Here is a 20,474-nt window from a genome sequence, read left to right as displayed (position 1 = left end):
CTCAAGTGGGTCCCTGACCCCTGAGTAGCCTAACTGGGAGACATCCCCCACTAGGGGCAGACTGATACCCCACACCTCATACAGTGGAGTACACCCCTGAGAGGAAGCTTCCAAAGTAAGAATCAGACAGGTACACTCGCTGTTCAGCAATATTCTATCTTCTGCAATCTCTACTGCTGATACCCAGGCAAACAGGGTCTGGAGTGGACCTCAAGCAATCTCCAACAGACCTACAGCTGAGGGGGACATAGTCCTTGCTGTCAATATGTTTATAATCTACTTGAGGAAACTGACATATTCTGTAAAGTGTCAACAGTTACTCATCACCTTGTATAATTGCAAAGGCAGCATAGATGATCTCAAGCAAGGGAAAGCTCACCTGGGCATGAGAGACCAGAGGTAGACCTAGTAGACCAGAGGTACATATTCATATGTAGGACATAAACAGTGGAAGGACAAGAGGGAAAATTGTAACTTATAAAGAAAAAACAAATGCTCCTTCTTATATTTTTAAGACTTAAAACATACCCTATTTGCCTTGAGAACCAATAGGCCAGGGACTTTTACCTTTGTGTCTGTGGTTCTATCACTTAAATTCCTGTGCTCCATCTCAGCAGGACTGAAAGGAGACTTTAGAGAAGAGCAGACAGAAGAGATTCACTCTAGGACCTCTCCATTCTCACCACACCATGGGCCAGGTATATGACAGTAGTGGAGTACTATAATAGAGGACTCCATCCTTAATTCCTATATTATATGCTCAGCTGCATTCATTTCCTTTCCAACCTTAACCATAGACATAAATGGCCAGAGAATATATTATTTCTGGTAGGTTGAAAAATGGCCATTCCTAATATATCTTCATCCAAACCCTTGGAACCTGTTAATATCACCTTACATAACAAAAGCAACTTGTAGATGTGATTAAGTAATGGTTGCTGGAATGGGGATATTATCCAGGATTATCCAAGTGGACCCTAAATGTATTCACAGAGGTCTTTATAAGAGAGAAAAACATCAGGAAGACAGTAGGAGACATGAATCAAGAAGTTGGAGTGAAGTAGATGTTGGAATAATGACTTTGAAGATAGAAGAAGTCACAAGCCAATGAACATACACACTCACTAGAAGCTGAAAAGGGCAAGGAACCAGTCTTGACTCCACCTTTATTTCAGTCCAGTGAAACTGATTGTAGACTTCTGACCTCAAAAATTTTAAGATAATAAATTTGCCATGAAGTTTGTGGCAACAGCAGCAATAGGATGCTAGTGCATTATTTGAGGTACCTCTATAAAATAACCTCCATCTTTAGATATAAATCCTTTCAGGGTATGGATTGAGAAATATGTTAAAGTGAAAATACCCCTAAAAGGTGTGATATATTTAACATTACAACATTGGTGTGGATTATTCTATCCATAAAACTATCCATAAATTCTAGAAGAAATAGGTCACTGGATAGATAAGTTTAAAGGGAAGGACAGAGAAAGTGTAGGCTCAGTGCTTGAGATATATCTGGAATGAGCTGGTCAGAGCTCCTGAGATTTGGACAGTAAGGTTAGAAGAACTAAGAGACGCCAAAGGTAAAAAAAAATCCAAAATGCACATGTTAATAATTATATAATTTTCCCTTGAGATAGTCTTGCTTTTTTTTCCTTTTTTTTTAGACGGAGTTTTGCTCTTGTTGCCCAGGCCGGAGCGCAATGGCACACTCGTGGCTCGCCGCAAACTCCACTTCCTGGGTTCCAGTGTTTCTCCTGCCTCAACTTCCCAACTAGCTGCGATTACAGGCACCCGCCACTATACCCAGCTAATTTTGTATTTTTTAATAGAGATCGGGTTTCTCCATGTTGGTCAGGCTGGTCTTGAACTCCTGACCTCAGGTGATCTACCCACCTCAGCCTGCCAAAGTGCTGGGATTATACACGTGAACCACCGGGCCCGGCAGCCTTGCTTGTATACTCTTTACACAGAGAATTTTTACACATTCTCAAGCTAAGTACTCTATTTTTAATTAGGACATAAAAATACTAAAAAGAAAGAATAATTATGTAAATGAATGCAGCCACTATGGAGAAACGCATTGAGGTTCCTCACAAAAACACAAATAGAACTCCATATGAGCCAGCAATCCCACTACTGTGAAAAGGAAAAGAAATCAGGAAGAGATATCTGCACCTCCATATTTATTGCAGCACAATTCACAATAGCCAAGTTATGGAATCAATCGAGGTGCTTAACAGTAGACGAATGGATAAACAAATGTAGTGTATATACCATGGAATACTATTCAGCCAGAAAAAAGAAGGAAATCACATCATTTGTGACAATGTAAGTGGAATTAGAGGACATTATAGTAAGTGAAATAAGCCAGGAACAGAAATCTGAACACTGCAGATTCTCATTCATATTTGGAAGCTTAAAAAAATGTTGATCTCATAATAATAGAACAGAGGATACTATACTCTTGGAAGGAGGAAGAAAGGGGTAGAGAAAGATTTATCAAAGGATATAAAATTACAGCCACACAGGAGGAATAAGTTCCAGTGTTCTACAGCACTGTAGGAGGAGTACAGCTAACAATAATATATAGTTTCAAATAGCTAGAAGTAGCACGGTGAATCTTCCCAACACAAAGAATTGAGAAATCTCTGAGACGATGGTAATCACTAATTAACTTGATCTATTCGCTATACATTGTACATATCCAAACCTCACTATATACTCCATAAACATGTACAATTATTACGTGCCAATTTAAAAAGAGAAAAAAAAAACATGAATGTATATTCAGCTCTAAATAATAAAATGTGTGCTGAAATGTTTAGAAGTGACCTGTACCAATGTCTGTAATTTACTTTAAAATAGATAAAACAATAAGCTGGACTGATAAATGGATAGAGATGGGTGAATGGATAGGTGTGAAATAAAGCTAACACAGAAAAATGTTTTTAAAAATATATATCAAGGATTATGAGCAATCAAGGATTATGATTCCAAATACAATCGTTCAAGTTAAAATGTCTACATTATAACCATATAAACTCTCTCCTCGTGCACAAACATGACTTTATTTCTAAATTCTTAACATGATGCTTTCTGTCTCAGGGACAGACCTGTGCTAGGTGAGAAATGATATAGCTCTTTTGGAAAGTGAATGCACTGTTTAATCCAACACTTGTTTTACATTTTTGGACATTAATTGTAGCAATGCATCCAAATCGGGTTATGTCTTTTAACCAGAGACATTTGTTTATGAAATATCAGTTGTGTTCTTTCAGCACATCTCTAAGTATCTGAAAAGCAAAATTCAGGTTCCTATATACTGACTACTTACAACCATATCACGAAGAATGTTTTGTTTTTGTTTTTTGATGACATAGCAAATATATTTATATGAAGATTCTTACCTAATCACATGGGAACTACATTTGATATTTGCTAGCTTATAAAAGGAACAAAGAATAGAACAGTAGTTATAAAGCAAGTTTAATTACTTTTTAGAAGTAGATTATGCAGGTATAGAAGTCTGATGCTAGAAGAGAAAGAAAAAAATGTTTATTTTCTTATGTAGTGAAATATAATTCTAAAGCCAGTACTCAAAGCTCTTTAGAACTTGATTTAAAAAAAAAAACAAAAAACTTAACCACAAGTCAAGAAAGAGGGAGAATAAGAATACCATTTCTGAAATAGCAGTAGTAATGTTTGAGTCCTGCCTCCCATCTTTTGGAGGTCTGAATTGTGTCTGCCAAGTTTGGGCAAATCAAGGCGATCCCTCTCAGGCACAGTTAAAACTGCATTTAGCTTAAGACCATTTTACAGAAATATGTAGTCTATGATATTAATAATGTATTAATATATAAGGAATTACTATTTTAGGGTGACTAAATCACCCTCATTTATGTGGGACTTTTTGGAGCATTTTAGTTTACCAAGGAAAGTCCCATGTCCTCAGAAAACCCCCAGTTTCAGACAAATCAAGACAGGTAGTCCAAATATAAATATATTTATCCTGATACAACGTTATTTCAAGAATGATTTTACCCACTTAAAATGAGCAAATTAAAAAATAGACTGGATAAATTATCTCCTTTTTAAACAAAGGCAGCATTTATGATTTTTATTTAAATGAGGTAGAATATAGATAGAGTATATTTTTTAAATCATAGTGGTATTGTAAATGTCAATTTAATTATTGGCTAAAATTTTAATTTATTTTCATTGCAATGTGAAATTACAATGTACTTTTTTTCTTTTTAAGTTAATCATATTTTTAAAGCTCCAAATTAAGATTTTCTCTATGCACAGACACTACTTATCAAAACCCCAGAAAAGCCAGCCATTGTGCATATATTCACACCCAGAATAAAGCATTTATATTTGTAATGCTATTTCAAGGCCGTGTATCAGATTTAAGATCTTTATTATCTCTGAGACAGGACAGCATGCAGACAAATGTCCTAATGGTCCAAGCTTTCAAAGAATGTTGGCATTTATTCTATGGATCTGCATCTCTGCACGGCGACCAGACAGGACTGCGCATGACATGACTAAATACAATTCCATCTTCCCAGTCCCTTCTCTTTCCCCTTTGCCCCCAAATCCTCCTTCTTCTTTTTTCTGCTCCATCATTCGAATGTTCATTTTGAAGATATGCTTTTCACCGGGATTAAAACAGGGTTTGCATTTAAAATTTTCATTTACCAAACAGAAAAATATTTTACTAGAAGGGAATGGTATTAAGGGGAAATGATTTTCCGTGTGCCCTGAGGCCCAGCATAGACAGGATTTGATTTGCTATGTTCAGCTGGAATCTGGATTGATACGCAGAGATGAGAGGGGTTGTTTAATAAAATTTACATTTCATTTTCTCACTTGACACCAGTCTCCTGTCACTCATGGAACTGATGGGAATGCTGCAAATAACTTTTGTCAGAATCTAGTTGGGAAAACAGACTGGGAAATGAGAAGACAGGGGGAAAGGGAGGAGAGTCTAGCTTGTTTTTGTCTTTTGGCTTCAGTGATGGAAATAGAACCATTGAGTCTGGGGGACATGACAGTTGGTCACCTCCACACTGGAAGGACCAGGTACACCAGTGAGAAACCTGGGGAAGGCAGCTAGGAGTGGACATGACCCAGCTATGTACAAGGGCAGTAGTGCTTGGAGGGGAATCTATGGATTGAAGGAGGGGTTTAAGCTTATGGAGGACTAGAAGTTGTTTGTGTCAACTGAAAAAGAGATCAGAAGACATACAAACAAAGGCAAGAGGAGAGGATTAAATTCTCCTTCTTTCAGTGAAACCATAGTGTCTGTAATTTTACTCTTCACTCTAAACCAGAAGTGTCTGTTTTCCACTTCTGTGTAACAAATTACCACAAACATAGTGGCTTAAAACAACATCCATTCACTAGATCTCGGTCCTGTAGGTCAGAAGACTGGGCAGGCTCACCCGGATTTTGTTCTTAGGGTCTCATAAGGCTGTTGTCGAGATGTTGGCTGATCTGGGCTTTTACTGGGAGTCTCAGGAAGAATCAGCTTCCATGCTTATAAAGGTGGTTGGCATAATTCATTTCCTTGTGGAGATAGGACTATAGTTTCCTTTCCACACTGGTTGTCTTCTGTGGGCCACTCTGAGTTCTGAGAGGCCACCTGTATCTCTTGCCAAGTGGCCTGCTCCATCTTCAAAGGAGCAAGGACACATGAAATCATTCCCAAGTTTGACATAACTCTGACTTCCTCTTCTGCCATCAGCCAGTAAACAAAATCTCTTCTTTTAAAACGTTCCTGAGATGAGGTAAGGCCCACCAAAATAATATTGCCACCTTAAGGTCAACTAATTAGTCAGCCTAATTTCATCTGCAGTATCCCTTTGCCATTTAATCATGGGTGGAACATCAGGTGGCTGAGATCATGGAATCACCTTAAAATTCTGCCTATCACATTGTCCTTCCTATGTGTGATCCATGAGTGCCAGCCCAGGGGAGGTAGAAGGGCATGTTGCTGTGGCCAGCATAGCCAGTGACTTCTGAGAAGCCTGGAGATCCAGAAGGCTAGAAAACGAGGCCTTTAATGGAGTTCCCCTAACGGTGGAATCTGCGAACCAAAAAGGGATATATGGTCACTATGAGTTCCAGATAGAATTCCATTTAGGGCCTGTTTCTTTTTTTGTTGAACCTTAGAAATAATGATTATTTGTCAAAGGGAACTACTATATTATTAAGCAGGGGAGGGCCTAGAGAATCAGAAGATATTTGAGTTACATATTGGTAAATATCTTAATTCGTGTCTTTCATAAGAACAAAATGAGACTCAAAAGTTAAAATTACTTTTTATTGATAAGAAAGTTAGTTATAATTACTTTCTATTGATGCCAACCATGGTGTGACATGTTTCTACATTCTAATTCAAAGTGGTTTTTCCTTCACTTGACTTGGTATAATAAGCAAAGGAGGGATCTAACAACAACAACAACAAAAAGCCCTTTGGGAGGCCGAGGTGGGCAGATCATGAAGTCAAGAAATTGAGACCATCCTGATCAACACGATGTAACCCTGTGTGTACTAAAAATACAAAAATTATCTGGTTGTGTTGGTGTACACCTGTAGTCCCAGCTACTTGGGAGGCTGAGGCAGGAGAATCGCTTGAACGCGAGAGTTGGAGGTTGCAGTGAGCCTAGATCATGCCACTGCACTCCAGTCTGGCAACAGAGCAAGACTTGGTTAAAAAAAAAAAAAAAAAAAAACGCCTCTGCAAGATCCAGAGGGCACAGGGCTGTTTAGGCAGGCAGTTCAGCCTTGAGCATGCAATGGATGGTCTAAAAGGAGTGGGCATGGTGTGTTAAGTGGGCACATCCCCTTGATTTCATGGATTCCGTCTGTATGAGAAATGTAGCTGGGGTGGGGTGAAGTCAAAGTGGAGCCCTCTAGAGCACAGAATTTAGGACAGAAACTTCTATTCACTAGGTCTAAAGGTAAGTATCAGCTCGGGTGTCATATATGTCTGATGCAAGTTTCATTCGGCATATCAAGAAAAGAGGAAAGTTAGAGACCATTTACTCTGTGATCTCCCAGTGTATAAATTAGACTAGGGAAGTAGCATTTAACCATGCCTTAAAAATATCAAGAGAGTAGGATGCTGAAATATTCATAACACTTGCACTTCTTTCCAAGTAAGTAGAATTTTTTCCTAATACCTGATCTCTTCAGTTACAGTGGGTATTCTTCTGTCTGGCCCAATCTGAATTGAAACCACGCCTACCATCTTTTAATATAATTCACATGTTTAAAATGGTTATTAATTATTCATTCAGCCTTTTATTTCCTGTACTCTACAGCAATTCATCACTGATGAATCCATGATCTGGGAATCAGTAACTCTTCTAGTCACACTTATATATTTCCTCCTACCTGAAAGGTCCTCTTCTCTATATACTTACACTTTACCTATTCTTTTAAATCATACTTAAGTTTTCCTTCCCAATGAATATTTCTTTTCTTATTACAAATATTATTTTGCTCTTTTTGCAATTATTATTGCCTAGTATACAAGAAGGATGGACAATATAATTACTTGGAGAGAACTGAATCTGTAGAAAGAATTACCCAAATGTTTAAATTAAAATTATGGAAAAAATATAGTATGATTTTCTGATTATTCCTACACAGCAACAGCTCACCTTGGTTTCTGACACTTTTCTAAAACACTGAAGTTAGAAAATACTCGAATGATGTTTTCAATTTTATAGAGTAAAGGTTGTGATTAAAACATTTTATAATCAGCTGTTATTTTCTATGTATGAAGCCATTTTTATGACAAAGGGGTTCAGAAATAATATATCCCATATAACTTATTTGAAAAAAATTACTAGAAGATGTACTTCAACATATTAAGAAATAACTGTGATTAATGAGTCATAAATTGGTAAGCCATGATAATAAAAGATTATCTAACAACACAGGAGTAAATTCAATATAAAGATACATCCAAATAGTTGTTATACATTTGGTTATAAAACAAAATGCAAACACTAAAATCATTTTTAAAAGAAAAAATACAAATGTTAAAAGAATAAGTTGAAATGGCTATTAATATAATTTGTGGTTGATATTACCAATCTCACTATCCAATAAAAGAAAAATTGGATGGGTGAGACTGCATTGAGGCAGGAGTATAAAATTATATTAAATTTAATGCATTAAAAAAATAAGATACCATTTCAAGCTTGCAAACCTTTACAATATACACTTTCAAGAATATAGGGGAAAGCGTATGCAATATTGATGATATGAGAAAATGTCTTCGTCATTTTGGGCCACTGTAACAATCTACCATAGACTGAGTGGCTTAAATAACAGACATTTATTTCTCACAACACTCGAGGATGGAAAGCTCAAGATGGAGGTGCCAGCAGATTTGGTTCCTGGTGAGGGCCCTCTTCCTTGTTCACAAACAGCCAGTTTCTCACTGTGTCCTCATATGGCAGAGACAGAAAGAGAGATGAAGGAGACAGATGACACACTGAAGTAGCTGGTAGAGTGAATGAAAACCAAGGAAGTAATAAAATGTGTGAACAAAAGTCTTTCAAATGAATTTGCTGGAGTGGAGGTAGAAAAATTGTGAAGAAATTCGAAGAAGCCTATTGAATCAAGGAATGTTTTCTTTTTCTTTCTTCCTTTCTTTCTTTTTTTTTTTTTTAATAGTGGGAGCTTTTTAACCGTGTTAGATACTCACAGGAGTAAACCAGTAGATGGGGAGAGATGAATGATACCAGAAAAAGAGGATAATCGAAGCAATGACATCCTTGAAAATACAATAAAAATATATGGGTGGGAGAAACTCTTGATATTTGGTATCATTAGAATTATAGCCCAGATTTATAGCACTTCTAGAGTTCTCCAAAATACAGATAAGCACCTAAGATTATTCTTCATGCAACAATTTTAAAAATTTTTGGAGAATCTTATTTCTCAGAGCACATTCATTGTTTGCAAATTAAAGCCCACGGCCTCTTGACTTCAGTTTCTGTTATAGGAGTCTTAATCTTGGGAACCTCCCTAATAAGTATATAGTGATAACTGCTACCAAGAGTCAGACCTTTGTGTTCAGGGTTATACATACATGCATTGTTTAATGACAGGGATACACTCTGAGAAATACATCATTAGGTGATTTCATCATTGTGCAAACATCATAGAGCATACTTAAACAAACCTAAATGGTGTAGCCTAGTATACACTGAGGCTATATGATATAGCCTATTGTTCCTAGTCTACGAACCTGCACAGCATATTACTGAACCAAATACTATAGTCGATTGTAACACGATGGTATGTATTCCTATATCTAAACATATCTAATCATAGAAAAGATACAGGAAAAATACGGTATAATCTTACGTGACTACCATTGTACATGTGGTCCATTGTTGACCAAACTGTTATGCAGCACTGAATATCAGTATCACATGGTATAGGCTTAGAATAAGCTCTCATGGAGCTGGACTGGAAGAAATACACAAGGTGGCACTAACATGGAGGAGGGAGGCATGCTATTGGGTGGGCACCTCTCAGTGCTGCGGGTATCATGTTGACTTGAGGTACACATCTGCTTCCACAGGGTCTCCTCCATAAGAGTTTGATGAAAAGGAGACTGTTTTGTATCTGGATTTTAGGTGTGATACTGAGGCCATAACCATATATGATTTTTCCTTATAGGCCCTTCACCCAAATGGAACCCTTGGGGGCATGCCTTGTGTAATATCCCAGGGACACTGTGGTAGTAAAGCAGATCCAGTCACAGTCTAACCACTATTATCCATAGCATCTTCTCTTCCTCACCTATAGACTTCCCTTACTTTTCCTTTTATTCCTCCTTGACCTCTTTTTCTCCGTCCATTCATCTTCCACTGTCAGATTCTTTTTCTTCTCCTCTGCATCGATTTTAGTTTTTCAAGGACTAACAGCATTTTCTATAAGCATTTCTGCAAGGACTAAGAGCATTTTCTGTAAGCATGTCCTATCCCTGGCTGAGATCTAAAGAGACTGCCAATCTCTGGTCAATCATAACTTGGAGAAAATATTTTTAAATTTATTTTAATAGTAAATATATTTATAAAAGTATTGAAATACAAAAGGATATAAGATTTGAAGTGCAAATCAACCCATATTTTCTACTCCATTCCCCAGAGATAACTATTACTTATAAAATCATATTGACTATCTAATCATAATTGTTCTATGCATAAGCAAACTATAGTAAAACCATACTGTACAGATTGTTTTGTGATTTGCTTTTTTTTTTACTATAACCGCATAACTTGAATAATTTTCTACATGAATCATTCTACTAAATGACATACTATTAACTTGAGGAAATGTTAAAAGGAAAAAATATAGTCCAAACAAATTTTGTAATTTGCCTTGGACCCTAACAAAGTGATGGCAACTGACTGTTTTTTATTTATAAAATGGAGAGAAGAGTGGATATTTCCTTCACCTTGTTATAGCTACTAATTTTGAAATAAAACATAAAGTGATAATAAATAAGATTATCTTGAGACTGATAAGAGATAACATATAGACAATTAATTCTTTGAATTCCAGTAAAACCTAGAAAGTCCTAAAAATGAATTAAATAAATTTTCTAAAGTGTTCCAAGCAAAGAAATCACCAAATAAAAAGAACAAATGCTAGAAGAATATTTGTAAACATCCAAATCTCTGTATTCTGCCACTTAATATCCATATTTAAGTTTATAGAAATGTGTTATTTCTTTTTAAAAATTACCTTCTAGAAAGTGACTTTTCTCTCAAATATATCTGTCATTAGTCAAAGTGCTACAGTGTATGTTGAAATCAACAGTTCTGTACTCAATAGTGTTTAATTCTTTGTGCTTATAGTTTTTTCAAAATTGACATCGACTATAAGTTGTGAAAGCAAAATATGGAATAAATGCATGAATTTTAAATGACAGAATTAATTAAAATTCTTTACTGTTATTGACATGTACAATTTTATAGAACCTTGGTTGAATAACATTTGCATATGGTTTACATTTGATTTCCTCATACTCATTTTTGCATATAGTTTGCATGCATTTCAATATATAGTAATTTCACATATTTGGAGTACGACTGATAGATGGAAGGGAGTCATTCAACTAAATTGTTGAAAGGGGTGGGCCCTGAGAGAGCTCAAATCTTGGTCCTTGGTGGCCTCATTGGGCAGTACCAAGACTTGAAGGGCAAGTCCACCTTGATCAGATAAGCTGAGTCTCTCACTCTGGAAGAGACATGAAGTTCTGTTGGTCAGGTACTTTCCCTGAACACAGTCCCTTCCTCCCCAGAAAAGTCCCCCTCCCCAAATAAAAAGCATGGAGAGATGGCCAAAACAACCATGTATACTTCTTCCTCAATTTTGACATCCACAAATGTTTATAGACATTTTTTATTTGACAAATAAAAATTGTATATATTTGTCATATACAACTTGATAGTTTGAAATATGTATACATTGTGGAATGGATCAATTGAATTAATTAACATATGTATCACCTCACATACATAGCATTTTTTGTGGTGAGAACACTTAAAATGTACTTTCAAACACTTCTGAACTCTCTAGACTTTTAGCTTGTCCAATCTCTTGAGAGAAAGGAGTCCATCAATACAGAAAATCAGCAATGGGAGGCAAGAGGAGATTCTTTGAACTAACACAGGAATAAAGCACATCTCAATATTTATTTAGATAAAGGGTGTAGATTGTCGCTGCTGGGAAGTATTTGCTGGGTGACCCATGTTAATGATCTTAATAAATTTAGGGTTGGCCTACAGTGGTGTTCAAATTGACTCATCTCCAGACATGAATGAATGTAGAGCTACTCTCTCTTTGCTTTCAGTGTTTCCACAATTGTCTGATTTTTTTTTTTTTTTTTTTTAAGAGAAAGAGGACTAGCTTAACTGTGGGTTGAGGGATTTTAACTAGATGCCAAAATTCCATGCCACACGCTAGAGCCTGGCAAGTTACTGAAGATGTTTATAGCTGCTATTTAGGGCCCAAAGAGTCAATTCTGGCCTCAGGGATCACAGGATTTTCTGGGATGGAATTAGTAAGATAATTATGGTTATTCCTAAACAGAGGGATAGGATAAAACATGCCTCCCAGAAAGATGAGTCTTGTGACGCATAGGGGATAAATAAGAAGATAATAAAAATTGGGATAAGGGTAAACAAGGGGCAGAAATAACAGAGCTGGCGGCTCTTTGCGAAGGGTGAAATAGAATGAAGAGTCATGACTGACTTCTAGATTTCTGGTCTGAGTGCAGTGTTATGTCATTCACTGAGCTGGAAAACAAACACGAGGAGGAGCAGGTTTTAGTGCTGTGTTAACTTCATAGTAGCTATAGGATAACCTACTGGATAATCTCACTAGGCAGCTATTTATTATGCATGGTATACAGCTTAGGAAAAATACCTGGGAAAAATATTTAAAAAGTGGTGAAAGAATCCGTAGAAATGAAAGAAAGAAAGAATGGGCAGGTAAACTGAGGTAGGGCAAGGACTAAGACTGCCACCATTTTATAATCTTCAAAAGCCTTCGCTTCCGAAATGTTTTTGTCCAAAAAGCTTACAGCTCTTTGAGGATCCAGTGAGTGTATTAAAGTAGAGATCGCAAAGGCAAATGATTTCACAGACCAAGAACCGATAAAAAAGATACATAACTGGTTATAACAGGGACTAATTAAACTAGGGAAGGCATGTTCTGCCTAAGTCATTCGAGTTATTTTTTGTTTTTTGTTTTTAATTGTTGGTGCCCAAACAAAATACATCATCTACGAAGAGGACTTACTCAGAAGGCAGCCAGCTTGTCCCTCCAGAGTAAATGTCTATAAACCAATTTCTTGCAAATCCTTCCCTGAACACAGATAGCCCGGCCTGAAATCTCTTGGGGGGCACTGGCTTTAACGTCTACTCATATTTTCTTCCAGATCCAACACAGTGACCACAGACAAAGCTACCTACCTCCTTTCAGGGACAGCCTGAAGATCTGAAATACTCACCAGATGCCTAAAGAAGAGGTTAAGACATTTCTGCCAATTCATCGTAGGGTGAGACACACCTCCCCGTTGATGCCCTGCAGACATAACAGCTTTCTGCCAGTGCTTCCCATAATACTAATTCCAGGACATCATCATTTAGAATTCAGCAATGAAAGAGTGTGTTTCCTTTCTCTGTTCCAACTTAACCACACAACAACCCCTTAACGTTGTACAGATTGGAAAATCCTGGTTTTCAGGATTTTCAGGAAAATCTGAGAGCAATCTCATTTTGGAGGCTCTCCTCATTCCTGCCATCTTTTCTTTACATGCTTGGAGCATAGGGTCTTCTGGATCCAGAGCCAAGGACACAGTCAGGCTGTTTAAAGTATTCTTCAGTTTGAAAAGAAATGGGCCCTGTACAAATGTGTGAATTTGGTGAAACTGCCTTTAACACCCTTACCAAATGTATCAATACCAGGTGAGCCTTTGTTGTGATCTCCATTTAAACCCCCAGCACAGCCTAGAGCAGTTGCACATGACATAGTCTCTCCTCTCCTTCGTATCACAGCTTTACGCATCATCTTCTCCAAAAAGCAGTTATTTGATAAAGGAGTTAGCTGATCATCCACCTGGCCACTTGGCTATCTCTGATCTCCCAATGTGGTTCTTTTCCAGTTGTAAATGTGACCCAGCTACTAACAGAGAGAATCACTGAAAAACACAACAGTGGTCCATAGACAATTTCCTTTCCCAAATTTGGCATTTTTACATCTTTGTCCTTAACTAAACTCTCAGCAAAGCCCATGAGAATATCAATTTTCGTGTGTAAATACTCATGAAGTGCAAATTTGATATGCTCACACTACTGTAGGCTCTCAGTAATGATTGAATTTAAACCATGAAATAAAATCCACTTGTAAAAAGCCAGGAAGGTTGCCTTGCGGTTGGAAGGTAAGCTCTGACAGATCACAGAGCAGGGTGTTGAACTGTCCCTTCAAATGTTAATACAGGATAAAGAAATGCTTTTCTCTAACAGTGTGGAATTAACTGTAGCTGACCAGACCTTTGCATGATCCTTTCTATAAGAGAAGCTGAAAGCATTGTGGGTGGTCAATCCAGAGAATGCTTAAAAATAACCCCTATTGGTATAAGTCAATATTATGCCATTATTAAGTTGTTGAAATCAGGCTTAAGTTAAAAACTGCTAAATAATTAACAAGTGCCATCATTTGCCTGGCAATGTACTAGGATCATGATAGCTGCAAAAGATGTATCAGACATTTTTCAGTCTATCAGCATTTATATTACTGTTTTCCATTTTAAAGTTAAAACAGGGATTCAGAGTCCATATTCTCTCTTCTTAGTTGTCCCAGCAAGACAGTCCTCACTTCCCCTGCTTATTATCCAGAAGTATTCAGAAGATTCTGCCTTTCAGGCCAAATGCCCACACCTTCCCTGATTACAGTTGCTCCTGAATAGCTTCCAGGTGTACTGAATGAAGGCAGAATGCCTCAGTGGCCCCACAGGAGGCTTTCTTCTCTTGGGAAAGCCCCAACCTGCCACTTTGCTTACTCAGCCAACTTTGCCCTGGCAACTGCTGCCTCTCTTGTCTGAGGCCTGGATAGCAGCAGCAGCTGATCTTGGCCTGCCAGCTGGTATCTGAGCAACTGCTCTTGGCCCTCCTTCCAGTTCCCAGTCTCTTGCAGGTACACCTGCTGGGCAGGAGCACCTGGAGCACAAGTGTGCCCATGGGATGTGATGCCGGTAGTACCAGGAGCAGGCACAGCAGCCTCTTCCTCTCGGACAATGTGGCGGCTAACTTTCCTTCTGGACACTCCATTCATCAACTGGTGGGGGCAGTGGTTCAGCCTGCCCAGCATGACCTTCATTCTCATATCTGGGGAGAAAAGAAGTAGGGGAATAAATGGATTTAGTTTTCAACCAGTTAATTACACATTTTGCATAGTTAGCATTTCTGACAAGATACTGTCAAATCAAAGATTGAATTACATCAGCTCTTTGATTTCCAAATATCTTTTATTAGATACTCCAAATATGTAATAAAAATTTGGTAATACCTCTTCCTCAAAAAACACTTATATGATATCGATAATTGAATGAGGATTTTTCATTGTAAGGGCTAGGCTTCAACACGAAAACCAGACCATGATCAGGCCTTACCAGTGGGCCAACTCAGACTTGTGTTAAGATATATGAACTATAAAAACCAGTCTTATCTAATACTTAGGCTTTTATGCCAAATTCATAATTTAAATATCTTTAGTTTTATAAAAACATGACTATAAATATTTGTAGAAATAATCACATAAACATCTATTTATATGAGTGTGTACATGTGTGGTTGCATAACAGTAGAAGGAGAGATGGCACATTAGACTCAAGTCACAAAATTAGGCTCACGTTCCCCTTCTCCTGCTCTCTGGCTTCATGACTTTCATCTTTTCAGCCTCTCTGGGCTTTAGTTGTATAATTTTAATTTATTCTCAGGTGCTACTTCACAATTTACTAAAATATATTTATTTTTGCAATGTTGTTTTAGTTGATTTCCTCTCAACATTTTATTTGTATTTTATTTTTCTATTAAACAGAACTAAACATCAACTCAGAAGAGTACCATATACATAAACAGATATCTAGGCACCACATAATACTGTGTAAAGACAAAGACTGCAGTGGAAAGTTAAGAATGTTCAGTGGGATACATGCATGAGAGTATATCATGCATGCAAAGGTCACTGTTCATATGCCTTACAGTGAGAAAAAGGTTGAACCTGTCTGAAACCCTGGGGGGTAGCTGGTAATGCTGTCATCTACATTTACTACATTTACCGTCCCTGCTTTTCTCATATCTCACCGCCAAATACATTAACCACTCATTTGTATGCAATGAAGATGCCTAACTTATTAAGCTTTTTGTTATTTTTTTCCTGAGTTCATTGAGAGCTATCTTGGTTTCTGTTAGGAGATAGTAATCCTGTCTGATTCATACTATAAGAGACAGTATTGGGGTAAAGAATACCAATTTCCCACTTCAATTTAATCTGGAAAATGAGGTAAGGATGAGAGAAAGTAATAACATTTTACATATATATATATAATGCTTTTGATTTAGAGCAGTAAAATAAGATAATCATATTGTTCCTATTATTTCCATGACACATCTATTAATATTATGATAAGCCCATGTTATTCATATTTTCTCTCTCCTGTTCCACAGTCCATTTGTCTAGCATGTGTCTTCTACAGCCATCAAACTATGGGATGATTGTCTCGCTCTGAGCTATAAGAACTTTCAGGTTACCCTAGTTTTCCTATGGGACCTTCAGCTCCTCCCAGAAGTGTTTCTTGACAGCTCAAACTACATTGATTTATGACTCAATACTTGTCTGGAGTTTCTCATTTGACCTGCACAGTTTCTTCTATCATTGCTCACCTTTTCCTTATGTAACAGTCTCATCTTCCTCTTAGGAATTTGAGTTCCTTCAAGGAAGAAATGTTTGCATGCCGTCAACCTTGCTCCCTCATTATGCCCAGTCCTCTGCCAAGCACTGAGCTGGGCATCATCTCCATAATTACTGCTCCCACCAGGTGGAAAAGACATAGTTTATGAGGATCAGAAATAACCAAAGAACAAGAATAATAAATTGTCAGGTAGAAGCAAACTTTAAAAGGGCAAGAAAGGCTTTGAATTTTAATCCCTTGGTAAAACCAACAGCACTTCATATAAGAGGAATCAAACACTGCAGGTCGCCTATTTTCAATCCATTGAAGATACTGTTATCTTGTTTTTGAGAGACCTTCATTGGAAATCTTTTCCCCCTTGTTCTTTAAGTCCGCATCTATTCATGAAAGACTAACACAAGCATAGCTTTCCTTTGCAGACCCCAAAACATTTAAAAATCTACCATGAATTATTTACATGGCAGCTCCAATCAGCAACATACCTGACAGACTCCCCAGCCGAAATGAAAGTTCACTGTGCAAAGGTGCCCAGAGAGGCTGGCCGCCTCCCACTGTGAGGTTATAGACAGAACTAAGTCAGCACACATTATGTGTCAGCGCCGACATCAGAAGGAATCAAATCCTTTGATCTCGGACCTCCACAGGAAGCTTAGATCTCAGACAAATTAGATAAAAAATGAATTTATAGCAGATACGTGTCCTAAGGCATTCGGCTGAATGTTTGGGTTTTAGGGAAGGAAGGATAGTGAGTATCAAAATATATGAATTGGCATGCCTCCTTTCCACCTCTGCCTTGTTGATGAGTCCCCATTAAAATGAAGAGATGGGATTTTAAACTGTTCCTCCATGCCTCTTAGAATCCCACTGGTGGATTTGACCAAGTTTTAGGGAAAATGGGATACAATATGGGGAACATTTATCTCTTCTCTACAGAAAGGAAGACTCACTGGTTCTGGGTTCTTTCAGGTCCACCCACAGTCAGCTACAGCTTTTCCAGCTATTCCTAGCCTCTTCCAACTTCCAAAACTTTGTTGAGCAGCAAATATGCACTGTGCCTTTGACTTTAAAAGTCTGTGTGGGTACTAGTCACTGGTTTCTTTTGCAATAAGAATATTAACAATGAATCTCCCCTCTCTCTCTCTACCTCTCCATACCCTGTTCATATTTTTTGAGCCTAGTTCCGTGTGTAACATTCAGTGTTGGGTGATCTGGACTCAGTATAGAAAGCCTAATATATTGCCTGGACCTTTGAGTCTAAACAGGATCTGAAGCAGATCTTGAACAACTGATCAATCAACAACAAGAATCAACCATCTTGGTTTCTCATTTGTCAATAAGGTGCAGTAGTCCTACCCACATATTAGGGAATGATATGCCATAATTAAATACTAATGCTTCTGTCTTGTCTAGAGAAGTTGTTCCTTTATGTGAAAAATATTATTTCTTTTTAATAAGCAATACATGACAAATGAGGAGGCATACAAATTAGAGAAAAATAAAGAGGAAAATGTCTGTGGTAGGACATTGTATCTTAAGTAATCTGCATGTTATTGATTTGTGATACTCTAGAAATGGATGTGTTTTAGTAAGCCTAATTTAACTCATTAATCCATCTGGAACTGCCTTTGTTATTTTATAAAATGTGAATCTAGACTGATAAATGTTCTAAATAGTCACATTTACTAAACCTTGTATAAACTGTTTTCCTTTATATTTACTTTTATTTTCTCTTTTGTTATATATTTCATTTCTATATCTAATATCTCTGTCTACTTACCTATATATGATATCTATATCTACCTAATTGGGGCCATTTCCACTAATGTGCCCATATATGCTTGTAACAGAATCACATTATCTTAAGAACGTGACATAAATATTAATTCCCTGATAGGGCTACTCATTTCCACTACCATAAAATCTATTTATTTTAGAAAATTGCCTTTGTATCATTAGCCTATATTTTCTGATGAACTTTGGAATCCATCTTATGCTATTCAACATTGCAAAGAATGATTGGAATTGCATTAATCCCATTTATTTGAGAATAACTGAGGTATTTGCAAGAATAGTCAATCTAATTAGAAATATATTATACTTCTCTATGTATTCAAGTCTTCTCTTTATACTATTTAATAAAATACAGTTTATTTCTATATAGGTTCAACATAACACTGGTTAAGACTTTTTTCAAGGCAGTATATCCTTTGGTCTCTATTGTACATTTCTTTACTTTTTTCTAACTATATACCATTGACCTATACAATTTTTTGGACTGACATTATATTTGAGTGAGTTATTCAAAATATTTATAAATCATGGTAGTTAATGGTCAAATCTTTTAAGTTATCCTTAAAAAAGTATATCACCTGCAAACAACTTCCAATATTGTCCTCTTAATTTGTTTTATTTTTATTTTTTTTGAGATGGAGTCTCGCTCTGTCAACCAGGTTGGGGTGCAGTGGCATCATCTTGGCTCACTGCACCCTCCACCGCCCAGGTTCAAGCACTTTTCCAGTCTCAGCCTCCTGCGTAACTGGGACTATAGGCGCGTGCCACCACATCCAGCTTTTTTTTTTTTTTTTTTTTTTTTTTTTTAGTAGAGATGGGGTTTTACCACATTGGCCAGGCTGGTATCAAACTCCTGACCTCAGGTGATCTGCCCACTTCGGCCTCCCAAAGTGCTGGGATTACAGGCATGAGCCACCATGCCTGGTCATTTGGTTTTATATGTGCTATGTTTCTTATGATTCCAAAATACATGTTATAAAATTAGGGTAAGAATGACTTATGTGTTTTTCCTCATTTGAATATGAATTCCTCTAATACTCCATTGTTAATTATGATATTGGATCTTGATTGTAAATAGAAATGGAACTCTTCATTCTTTTTAAATTTTTTTTTGAGACTAGGGTTTTATTACGTTGCCCAGGTTAGAGTGCAGTGGATATTTTCATTTCTCACTGCAGCCTCAAACTCTTAGGCTCATGCAATCCTTCCACCTCAGCCTCCTGAATAGTTGGAAATACAGGTGCATACCACTATACTAGGCTCTTCATCTTATTCAGTGGGCATGCTGTTATTCCTGATTATTTTTTAAAATTTTCTTCTGGGACAACTACTATATTTTATCCATGTTTTAAAGGAGCAAATGTTCATTTTTTAAATTATATGACATAGACATGTTATTTATTAATAATTTCCAAACATAGTTTTGCCTTCCTGAGAACCTGAGACAATTTCTAGTTCTCAGCTCCTTTGCTTTCAGATGAAACTATCTCTGTCCTTCCCTATCCCTGTCATTCTTATACATTTATATTAACAGAAGGTAAAGTGACAGCCCTTTATATTTTACATTTACAAAAAACACCATATACAGTCAATGTATCTCTAAGGTGGTAGAGGTAAGAAATCTTTGAAGTAGAAGTTCATGGTCACATGTGCATATATAGCCTCTTTTTTACACTTCACTTTGTCATTTCCAACATTTGATGCATGGATTCCATAAAGAAAACGGATGTAGACAAAGATTGGTGCATAATTTGGAGAAAGCAATATTGAGGTCAGCAGCAGTAGCTGTCCTGCAAACACAAAGGTGGTAGCAAGAAAACTGGAAGAGGAAGCTAAAGTAGCCAGAAGAAAGCATTAGCTGGAAACAAGAAGTCATATTTTCCCACTGTTAGGACCCCAAAAATGTGCATTCATCATCCTTTTATATAGTTGGTGAACCTGGATAAAATTTCTATTAATACATTTCTTTTAGAAGAAGGGCAGGGGCAGGTCTTTTCTTTTCCCTCAGCAGTTGTAATAACTCCTGGAATCCAAGGGTCTCTGGAAAAGGGAAATGGAAAGAAGGGGACTCATTTCATCAGGTCTTCATCATTCACTCAATAATAGTTATAGGTGGTCTAATACCATAAATCCCTATGGTAACAGTGGTGTTGGGATCATAAAA

The 20,474-nt window shown here is 37.1% G+C and overlaps 1 protein-coding gene and 1 long non-coding RNA gene across 2 annotated transcripts in view; one reads left to right on the top strand and one right to left on the bottom strand.

The window, feature by feature from the left end:
- Positions 1-10,076: 10,076 nt before the first annotated feature.
- The window catches only part of PKHD1 (polycystic kidney and hepatic disease 1 (autosomal recessive)), a 475,948-nt gene continuing 465,550 nt past the window's right edge, over positions 10,077-20,474 (bottom strand). The window contains 2 exon segments of the mRNA XM_011960244.1: positions 10,077-14,658; positions 14,660-14,933. Of these exon segments, the coding sequence (XP_011815634.1) occupies positions 14,496-14,658; positions 14,660-14,933 (437 nt within the window). The 3' untranslated portion in view covers positions 10,077-14,495.
- On the top strand, positions 17,208-17,923 carry LOC105524833. The gene is made up of 2 exons (XR_001003818.1): positions 17,208-17,264; positions 17,698-17,923. It is a non-coding gene; the product is annotated as an uncharacterized LOC105524833 (long non-coding RNA).

This window comes from Colobus angolensis, unplaced genomic scaffold, assembly GCF_000951035.1.
Source record: "Colobus angolensis palliatus isolate OR3802 unplaced genomic scaffold, Cang.pa_1.0 Scaffold51, whole genome shotgun sequence".
Taxonomy (NCBI): Eukaryota; Metazoa; Chordata; class Mammalia; order Primates; family Cercopithecidae; genus Colobus; species Colobus angolensis.
This window is presented reverse-complemented; position numbering and strand designations above follow the sequence as displayed.